Raw genomic sequence first — 10799 nt, 5'->3', positions numbered from 1 at the left:
TGAATGCGATTTTTTTACTCGTGGAAATAATACACTAGACACGATATTCAAGGTTGGATTTTGGCAATCACATGTGAACTTGGCGAATACATCAAGTCATCTTAGGTACTTATTTATGTTCGTGTTGACTTTAAATAGGCAAAATATTTTACCACAAGTCACAACCCACCTCAATTACAAAAATAGCTTATTTTTCTCAACCGTAACCAATCATTTTAATTTTTCTACAATATAAACTCAGTTTGTCAACCCATTTATGAAACAATTCATTTTTAATTCACTTAACCCATTAACTCCAATACCCAACTAAACTTTAAAATTACAAGTTACAACCTACGAACCCAAAAATTATGAATGATTATACTCGTAATTTTTCTTTTTTACGCAGGTTACTTGGATAATCTGTTGGATTTATCTCAAAAGTCCTCAACCCCAATCTGTAAATTTCGTGCCACTTCTATATCAACCAATTACATAAATAAGTCATATAACTTCTTAAACATAAACCTTCAACTTTATCGGATCAATAATTATCACCTCTAATCCTCCGGATTTGAATCCGGAGATAACAATTCTTCATTGAATCTATTCTGTATTTGGGCTGGATCGCTTAAATTTAATTAAGCCAAAGTTACAAATAAAATTGGCCCAAATATGGTCAACGTCCAACGTTGACTTCATCTCTTTCCTCTTTTCACACTTATTCTTCGCAATTCTCGTATTAGTTCACCGGCGAAACAAATATCAATATTCCGCCATTGTTAACGACATCGAAGCTCCGCATAAACACATACTACTAATCATCTCTCCACTCTCTCTCCTCCTCAACACACTATACTAGAGAGAGGAAGAGAGGAGTGAAACGACGTCGTATTGAGGAGAGAGAGATGATAACAAGGCATAATTTAGCGGAGCAATTGAGAGAGTATCAGATAAGATCTAAGCATGATTGGACTTCTCCTTCTTTCTTCTCTTCTTCTTCTCAATTCACTTCTAGGTATTCTCTTTTTTTAATGTTTTGTATTAATTCAGATCTTTGAGCGTGATTTAGTTAGGGTTGATCAAAACATTTGATTGATCGATTGATTTTGTTATGAGATTGTGGAATTGAGGAATTTTTACTTGAAAGCGGTGATCAATTGTGATGATCTGTATAAGATTCGATTTAGTTGTATCCGGTTGTTTTAATTATGCCACAGTGTAGTCATTTGTTTACCTTTAATTAAAATACCTCTGAAACAAATGACTGAGACGGAGGGAGTACAATCTAATGGAACAGGAAGCGTAGCGGAAACTTAAGTTTGGCACTTTTAGGGTATGAATTGATCGGTCGAAAATGTTGTGTTTTATTGGAACAGAATAACAGATTGTTTGTATAGTGATGGTGCTTTAGTGGATAAGTAAGTTGTTGTATTCCGAATTCTTGGAGCGAATGGAGTATGGACTGTGGTTTGAGCTACATGTATGTTGTGTAATGTCTCGGGACTAAACTGTGGTTTGAGGCGCTTTTATGTTGTGTAATATTGTAGGGATGATGCTTCACTCTCTTTGTCACAGTGTTGGGTGGTGATGGTTGGGGCTGGGGTTGGGATGCAATTGCGTGAATTTCTGGATCTTTGTGAGCTTTTGACTTTGTTGTATGTGATATTACGCTGGAATGGAAGGAGAGGAGAGGTAAATGGATTAATGGAGATATAATCTTTCTCATATTGAAAGGATTTTGTGTTGGCTTAAATGGATCACTCTATTTCCTTCCGACCAACTTATTATCCAAATAAGGGAAATTGCATTTCTCCCTTTACCTACAAACCCTTTTATACAAATAAAGTGCTTGTGCTTTACCGGGTACCATGAGCTTTCTAGATGATTTCGAGTTATCCTGGCTTCTTAGGGACATGTTCAAGTTCCAGTGATCTTTGAGTTGTTAGCAGTGGTTGATTGGTTCCCATATGGTAGATCTAAGGCTCTAACAAATACTCGGGTGAAATATTTGTGATTTCGTACACGATTACGCCAATTGTTTAAACTAGCTTATGAGAAGTTGCTACTAGTTTGTAACTTGAGGAAAATCTCTCTTAAAAAGCTTGTTTCAGAGTTCAGCTGAAGCACTTTCTCGTGTAGTGCAAAAATTGAGATACTCATGGCCCAATTATTTATGGGCTTTGTACGCAAGAAACAGTAATATTGCTTTTGCAAAATGCTATTTGGGACTACTTTTTGTATTTCTTGATTGTCCTTTCTACCTACGGCCTGTCGTAAAATGTTTTGTCTTTTATACACTTAGGGTGGTTTGGATGGAGGGATTTGGAGAGAAAGGAAAGGAAAGGGAGGGAGAGTAGGGGATTTTAAATCCCCTTTTTGGATAGCAAGTTAGGGTGGAGGGAAATGAAGAGAGAGGGATATGGAGAGATCCACGTTCCCTCCTCCGAGGCAAATCAAAACCTCTCCAATATATGAAAGATTTGGAGGGAAATTGTATCCAAACATCAACTCCCCATTCTCCATCCCGTTCCCCTTCCCTTCCCTTCCCTCCCCTTCTCTTCCTTCCTTCCCCCTCCCCTCCTTTTCCCTCCTATTTTGCTATCCAAACAAGGCCTAATGCCAGTGGCTTGCTTGGTGAGTAGCATAGTGTCCTTGTAAAGTTAAATTCGACCTACTTATGGCCTAATCACTTATGTGACTATAACTCCCTCCTAGGTTGTAGTCTAGTTTAAACTCGATTAGGTATGTCGTAGAAACTCGGCTATTTAGGAACTTAGCTTCTGTCTTTTGCCAAAGCTCCAAATTGGGCTCTATGTTAGAAGGAATTTGAAGAAAAAGGGAAGGAAAAGATTGGAGAGGGGCAATCTCCTTTGGTTGGGTAGTAAAATGGAGGTGGAGGGACTTCGAGGCGAGGGTAAATGGATCCTTTGATTTCCTCCTACAAGGCAAATTATATTTTCTTCAACGAAGGAAAGATTTGGAGGAAAAACCCCCTCCCTCCATTCACCCTTCCATTCCTTCCTTTTCCCTTCTCTCATACCCTCTCCCCTCCCTTTCCCTCCATTATTCGTATCCAAACAAAGCGTTGGTGTTATTGATGAGCACATTATCACCATCATCTTCCAGCACCTCCGAAAATGCTACCACACCATTGCTGCTCTTTGAAGAAAAAACTTTAGGGAGCGTTAAGAGTGATTTTGGTTTAGTTCATATCTCAAGCCAATTAAACAGTGAATTTTGTCTCCATAGGAAATAGACGTAGGATTTGGTTAGTAGATGTGTACGAGTACTTTTTACCATCATATATAGTTTAAAAAAATGGTTAAGACATTTGCCATTTGGGTAGATGAGAAGCTGTTGGTAGTCAGCAGGTGTTATTATCCATAGTTTTCTGATTTATTTCCTCATTGTTGTCTGTTAATGAATGAGTCTGCCTCTCTCCCCATTTTTTTCCTTGATCCTCTCTATAAATTACTGCTTGTTTCAGATAATTGAATGTATTATTATTGTAAGTCTGAACTTTAGAAGGATATAAATGGTAATTGGAAGAAGAGGGTAAACGGCTTCATGATGTTTTTTGGTTATTGAGAAGAGAGTTGGCTGTGTCAAGAAGCTTTGGTTATTCGGTGTTAGGCTTTACTTGTTTATTTGTCCCGTTTTTCCTTTTCCTTCCAGGTTTCTATCCCTTTTGTTTTGTGTTTATTAAATTGTATTCCCAAACAACGGCATCTGAACATGGGGATGCACAGAACCTGGAAAACTAAACTATTACAATACCAATGTATTTTACTTGGTTCAGTTTCTTTCATTTTTCAGAGAACTGATCACATTTTCTTGAGAACTGATCAGGGCTAAGCAAACAAAGTGGAATACGATTGTTGAATCTTGTGGTTATGTCCGATTAGATGAATAACTTAGATTCAAAACTACGAGTTACCAGTTTGGATAATATCAAAAAAAAAGACAATGAACCAGAAGATTATGTTAAGAAACTGGTAAATTGAGTCGCGTTAATTCACTTGTCTAATTCTTGGGATTGAAGTTATCTACGAGTTTCATGAGTTTCATAGGCCAAACTAACAGAGTAACAGTTACTCCGTATTTTACTTTTGATATGTGGCCTTGTTTGTTTATGATTGACTATCTTTTCTGCCAGTGATACAACGGGAACTTGTTATGAAACTTGTAAATTGAGTCGTGTTACTTGTCTTCTTGTTTTTCTATGTTGGGCTGTACGCCTGCCTGTAAAGTAACAACTCTGTGTCTCTTTTGACAGGGTTGATATAGCAATCTTCGTAATATGGGAACTTGTTATCGTTGCATTCCTGGTGTTTTCAGGAGTTTCGCTATACTTCAGACATGTGCGACTTGCGTTTATCTTGATATGTGTTACATTGTTGTTACTTCTGTGCATGAAAATTACAAAGCAAGTACGATTGGCACGTAAGAAGAAACGAAGAATGCTTCTACCATTATCAATGTAAAGGTTGCAAAATAGTGATACAGTATTTGTTTATGGTTGACTTTTATAAATTTTGCTCTTTCAACATTTCATATTGCCAATTTTGTAAATTTTTTTTTATCATACCCAATCTTGGTTGCATTTGTGTAGAGTGGCTAATATGGTTCATGAGGTTTGTATGCATGAACAAGAAGCCTTGAAAGTGCTAGGTGGTCTGTTTCGACACTAAATTATGCAGAAGCCAAGTTGTTTAGGGGATGGTGGTATTGTTGGTCATTTCTATTACTATACTCGCTACCAACTTGTATACAAACAAACGTGTGATGGTGTTTTGCCTCATGGCTGACTGTTTCGGTGTTCTCAGTAATTTAATACGCTTAGTCTGCACACTAGCGGAATTTCTGTTTGTTAATTCCACGAGATCAAAATACCTTCTTTTGTGCAACATTTGTTGTATTCTGGCGATAAAGTGTTTTATAAGTTTTATTGGAAATGGAAGCAATGTAGTTTTTGTAAAGCAAGCTGAAATTGCTCAAAAGATTGGATATGATTCTGTTTATTGTGGAGTACGGAACTCATCGGTTATGGACGCCAATTTTCATGGTTATGCGATACAACCAACATTGTTATATGTATTGACATGGTAACAGATATTGAGAAATATATCTACCGGTACGTTGAGAACTCACTGTTTTCTGATGACAGACGCTTTTTGAACAACCATACAGAATCACATACAGAGTGCCAATAACCATTCATACGTTCATGATGTCTCGCTCAACTGTGATTGTCGGTCACCTTTAGGTACCAGCAAGACCTAGGAAAGCTCACAAGTTATGATGAGTTAAATGGAGTCATCTCTCCTATGTACGCAGATTGTCTATAGGTGGATTTATGGGATGACACAGGATATGTAAACTTCACTCGTATAAATCATTTGTAGAATATCGTTCCAATCGCCAACCACATATGTTACAGTAGTTGCGTATTGTTGAAACGTAATACACAAACTTATTCACAAATGGCGGTGTTTTGGCAATCGCTTAAGCTATCAGCACAAATTCACAGCAACTGTTTTCCAAATATTCGAATTATGTGTAGAAAAAGTAAAAGGGATCATAGAAAGGAGAAACGTCATAGTTTGGAACCCGCAGTAGCCAGTTTAATGAGGTCTTTCCGCAGAATCTTGCCTGATGCATTCTTGGGTATGGAATCTGCAAATGCCACTCTCCTGATTCTTTTATAAGGTGCAACCTGCATAAACCACACAGTTTACTCCATTATTTCTCTGGGTTAAAACTTCAAACGATAACTAAACTGCCTTTGTGGCTAGCTTATTGGGGGAATCATCACGTGATGGTATTCACGACTTGGGTTGATAACTATCAATACCAAATCGTCACCATGTATATACACATTTCATATAGCATCTGGTTGATATCACTCTGTTAAACTCACCTGTCTTGCTGCAAAGTCCATCACCTCTTTATCCGATAATGTACTACCTGCTTTCCTGACTACATAAGCCATCGGGAACTGCCCCACGTCCTTATCAGGGAAACTACCATAGACAAAATTATTAAAGGTAACATATTAGAAAATAAATTCATATGGGAGATGTGATGTAATGGGGGAAGCTGATGGCATTTTAGGAGGAGCAATACTTACGGAATAACAGCAGCATCTGCAATTTGTGGATGAGTGAGCAGCAATGCCTCTAATTCAGCAGGCGCGACCTATTACACAAGCATATGATCATCACATCAATTTTAACTCATTCCATAATACCTTCTAAATAGATTTACGAGCCCATGAAAAACAGTAGAATCGGTTAAAACTATGGTATTCAAACTGGCCAACCACACGCACAACCACCAAACAATATAGGTTTTGAAGATTTCTAGGGCTACAGTGGCAGAGTGATGATTCAAAGTCAGGTGGATAACACTCTGTAAGGAGGGGAATTAGTAATGCAACAATATTAACTTGGAACAATAAGGAAAAATCTCAACACATGTTTAGGGGGTCGCAGAGGTCTGATTTAGGTTAAATCGAGATGCATTAATTGATACCCGGTTGTCAACAACTTCTGCCTTAAGTGCATTCTAAGTCTCAGAAGTCTAGTTATTGTTTCATACATCTAATTCTATGCGCAAAAATTCTCTGAATCTCATTTACGGAACATATGGGTATGGACCTGACTCAAGGACAGTAGCTGATAGGTGAGGGTTAACGAGTTCAACATAACCACTCACACAACCACCTATAAGAAACGGTCTAATATGTAAAACCGACCCATTAACCATATAATTAAATGTGGAATATATGATGAAATGAGTTGGTTTCCTATGTGAGACCGTTTCACACAAGACTCACTAACTCACTCTACAAGAGTAGTACAAGATGTACGAGTATCTTATAAGAGAAATGAGTAACCTAAAGATGGGCGGCAGTTAGTGAAAGATATCCTAAAGTAACCTCTACAAAAATGTGAGAAATATAATCAATCAACAAGATACCCACAAAATATCTTCAAATAAAGAATGACCTGGTATCCCTTGTACTTTATCAACTCCTTGAGTCTATCAACCACAAAGAGATATCCATCTTCGTCGATGTAACATATGTCACCTGTCTTCAGCCAGCCGTCTGAAGTGATAGTATTAGCAGTCGCCTCAGGATTGTTGAAGTATCCTGCAACACAAGCCCAATGAAGAAATTAGTAGAAGAAAGTCCCCACTCACAAGTTTTGAGATCATGGTATCAATTGTATTCAAGTCTTTTCCAAAGCCCTAACAAAAAAGTAACCATAACTGCGGGATAAATGTACCGGTAAAAAAATAAAATTAACATCAATAACCAGAACTGCAAATTTTACATCCTAGCAGAAATCATGCAAAATTTTTGCAGTTCTACATGCTAATTAGCCTAAGCTGCCCTTCTTCTGCAACTCGGCTTATTTCTATTTGAAAGGTTAAAGCAACAAACAAATTCCACACCCATTTCAATAATATGTTATACTTTATCTTTGCTGAGACGACTTACTTCCGCACAGATGCAGCAAAACTGACTTTAACCAAAAATAACCAAGCCCGTATATTATCATATCTAAAAAGGCTAAAACGACTGAAAATAACAAATTTGAAACAAAATCTGTAAGAGCCATGACGTGAAATGCCTCAAACTGTAGCAACTGGCGTGAAACAACCACAGAAATTTCGGGATAATACCGCATTCGAAATGATCCAATCCATAATGACCATATAAGAAATGATGCGTTAGCCAAATCTACTTCTGGACCAATTACTATTGGACAGGAAATACCTTGAACTTTTGAAATGATGGGCATTTTATCATACCGTATGTGGAAACTAGAAAGCTATAATGCCTATAATCATCTAGTTCAACTGAAAGTAGTTACTAAAGGTCTAAAGTCACCTATAAAAATTTATCAAACCAAAACAATATTTCAAACCGAAGATTGTTCACTGGCAGTTACCTTTCATAACAGTAGGTCCACGGAGCCAAAGTTCACCAGTCTGATTAACACCCAAAGCAACACCACTCTCCGGGTCAACAATCTTTGCTTCAATGCTCGGGGACAGCAATCCAGCTGTCCCATACTTGCGACTCTCCTCTAAGCTATCAGTTGATGCCCCAATTGCAGTGGATTCAGTAAGTCCGTAACCCTGCATGATCACCACATTCGGGAATTTCTCAACAAATCCCTCAATCACTTCCTTCCCTAATGGCGCACCTCCCGACAAAACATGCTTCAACGAGCTCAAATCATAATTCTTCTTAATTTGATCGGCATGATTCACCATGGCTACCAGTATCGGAGGAACAAGTGGAAAGTAATTGACCTTGTACTTTGCTATTGCTAGGAGCAGGTCATTCATTTCAAATTTCGATAATACAACAATCGTAGCTCCAGATGCTAGCAATCCTGCTCAAAAAGCATATCGTTTAATGATCTTATCACGAGCATTCAACAACTATACATTATACATATATATCGAAGAACACAAATTCTCATTGAAGACGGATAAAATCCGTCAATTTGAAGAGATGTGAGACAAAGGGACAAGTGGGGAGGGGCTGTGACTTTGTGAGAGGCCTCTTTGAAGAGACCATCACAAGCAAGGCGCTTTGGAGAACACAAATTAACACCAACACCACGTTCAGAAAGCAAGCAAATGTCATGTAGCTTAACGGACAAGTCTGTCAGACGCATGTTTACATCAAAATCGTCCTTGTAACTCCCTTTACACAATTGAAAACTTACCAACAACTAAGTGCACCATAACACAAGCCTATAGTTCAGAATCATTACACTTTGGCTTCTATCAACAAAGGTCAACTAAATAAGAATTTAAGTCAACGTTAACATGACACTGAATGCAACCGTATTAAAACCCAATGAACGACCTTCATCATTTTTTATAATTTAACCTGACTCAAACCCAAACTAAACCGGAACCAACTTCACACCAAATAAAATATTAATCATTCAAACCCGACTCAAATCCGAACTAAACTAAATACAACATACCTGTAGCAAAGGCAACAAGGCCATAAATGTGGAACATAGGAACAGTACAAACAAAAGTCCCAAGTGAACCACTAGCCTCATCAATTCTAAACCGTTGAATAATCGTCTGAACCATCGCAATCATATTTCGATGTGACGAAACTACCCCTTTACTCACCCCCGTCGTCCCCGATGAATACAACAACGCCGCGGCGTCGTTTTGCCTCACTTTCTCTCGCCTCACCTCACCCTTTCCCCCACCTCCCTTCATCAACTCCCCTAATGACGAAACTACCCCTGCCCCTTCCTCTAACAGCACAATAGGGATCCCACAGCCAGTGAGTTTCCCAACGAGTTCCCGAGTCACGAAAGCGAGTTTAGGCCCCGAGTCAGCGAGTTGCTTGGCGATTTCCGAGTTGGTATTAAGCGGGTTGGCGGTTGTGATCAACGCGCCGAGGGACATGACGGAGAGACATACGATAGGGAAGTATATAGAGTTCGGAGAGAGGATTAAGACCACGTGGCCTTTTGTGATGCCGTAGATTGTGGAGAGAGAGTGTGAGAGTGAATCGACGGCTGTCCATAGGTCAACGTAGGACAGGTGGCGGCCTGTGATTGCGTCGATGAATGCTGTTGTGGTGCGGTGGGGTCGGGAAGAGATGAAGGTTGTTATGTCGAGGGTTGGGTTTGGTGGGAGTGGAATTGGTGGACGTTTGCTGTGGAATGTTGATGTGGTGGCGGTGTATCCACTTGACATGCTGGCAGTGACGGAGTTGGTGGATTTATCGTGTATACGAAAGAGCAATTACGATAGTTTTTTGGGTTTGATGGTGGGTTATTAAGGGAGTGAGGAGTGAATGGGTCAATAGAGATGGCGGGGAAAATGAGAAGGTGAGAGGGAACGGAAGGCTGTGATTTTATGACTGTGACTGTGTGACTCTGTGTGCATTTATAATGTGTGGGAAATGAATTATTGAGACTTGACGGGGACACACATGCGTTTATGCGACTTCACTAGTGTACTTGTCAATTTGCTTTTGTATGTTCTCCTAAGTATTTAGTACGAGGAGAATTAATTATTATTGTCAAAAAAAAAAAAGGAGAATTAATTAATTAATTAATAAGGTTATCCCATGTGAATGTAATCCAGATTGGGCTATTGGTACTTGGTAGACTAAAATTAAAGGCAATTTTGGTCAATTTTGCATTTTGCGACCCACTAAAAAATATAACGTCTTCGATCGCATAAGTTACAAGTCATGATCCCATAAATTACAAGTTTTAACTACATAAATTACAAGTCTTTATTACAAATTTCAAAACTAATTTAAAAACCGTATAAACTAATTAAACATAAAGTTTTCCTTTTTTTTTTTTTTTTTTTTAATACGGAGTATAAAATTTTAAAATTCGGATCGGATTCGGATATTCGGTTTTAAGAAAATCACAATTCACATCTGATCCAGTTTACTCGGAAAAAACCGGATCGGATATCCAATTTAAATGGAATCCATATATTCGGATTATTTTTTTCGAATTTCGGAAAAAAAAAATCGGATTGAATATTTTTTGCTCAACCCTAGTGCTTGGTAACTATGGGAGGGTATAAATTGGCATAAATTCCCATTTAAGATGGACACTATCTGTCTTAAGTTTACGACGGGTCAAATAACTATCACTTATATAGAGATAAAGAGAAAAAAATGTCAAGATATTAGCAAAAGACTTGTCTTTATTAAGTTGCATGTGTTTGACCCGTTTTAATGTTAAGGGTTTTTTTTTTCAGCTGTAAAGATAGAGGGTTTACATACTAAAAGTACG

General features: G+C 38.2%; 2 protein-coding genes across 2 annotated transcripts; one reads left to right on the top strand and one right to left on the bottom strand.

The window, feature by feature from the left end:
- Positions 1-681: 681 nt before the first annotated feature.
- LOC141586510 (uncharacterized) lies at positions 682-4780 on the top strand. The gene is made up of 2 exons (XM_074407764.1): positions 682-997; positions 4259-4780. The coding sequence occupies exons 1-2, from the start codon at positions 888-890 to the stop codon at positions 4464-4466; spliced, it is 318 nt and encodes a 105-aa protein (XP_074263865.1). The 5' UTR covers positions 682-887; the 3' UTR covers positions 4467-4780.
- Positions 4781-5356: 576 nt separating this feature from the next.
- LOC141586509 (peroxisomal OPC-8:0-CoA ligase 1-like) lies at positions 5357-10000 on the bottom strand. The gene is made up of 6 exons (XM_074407763.1): positions 9000-10000; positions 7944-8393; positions 6993-7138; positions 6113-6180; positions 5903-6005; positions 5357-5698 (listed from the first exon to the last, which is right to left on the bottom strand). Exons 1-6 carry the CDS (start codon positions 9733-9735, stop codon positions 5579-5581), a joined length of 1623 nt encoding a protein of 540 aa, XP_074263864.1. The 5' UTR covers positions 9736-10000; the 3' UTR covers positions 5357-5578.
- Between the last annotated feature and the right edge of the window lie 799 nt (positions 10001-10799).

This window comes from Silene latifolia, chromosome 6 (assembly GCF_048544455.1).
Source record: "Silene latifolia isolate original U9 population chromosome 6, ASM4854445v1, whole genome shotgun sequence".
Taxonomy (NCBI): Eukaryota; Viridiplantae; Streptophyta; class Magnoliopsida; order Caryophyllales; family Caryophyllaceae; genus Silene; species Silene latifolia.
This window is presented reverse-complemented; position numbering and strand designations above follow the sequence as displayed.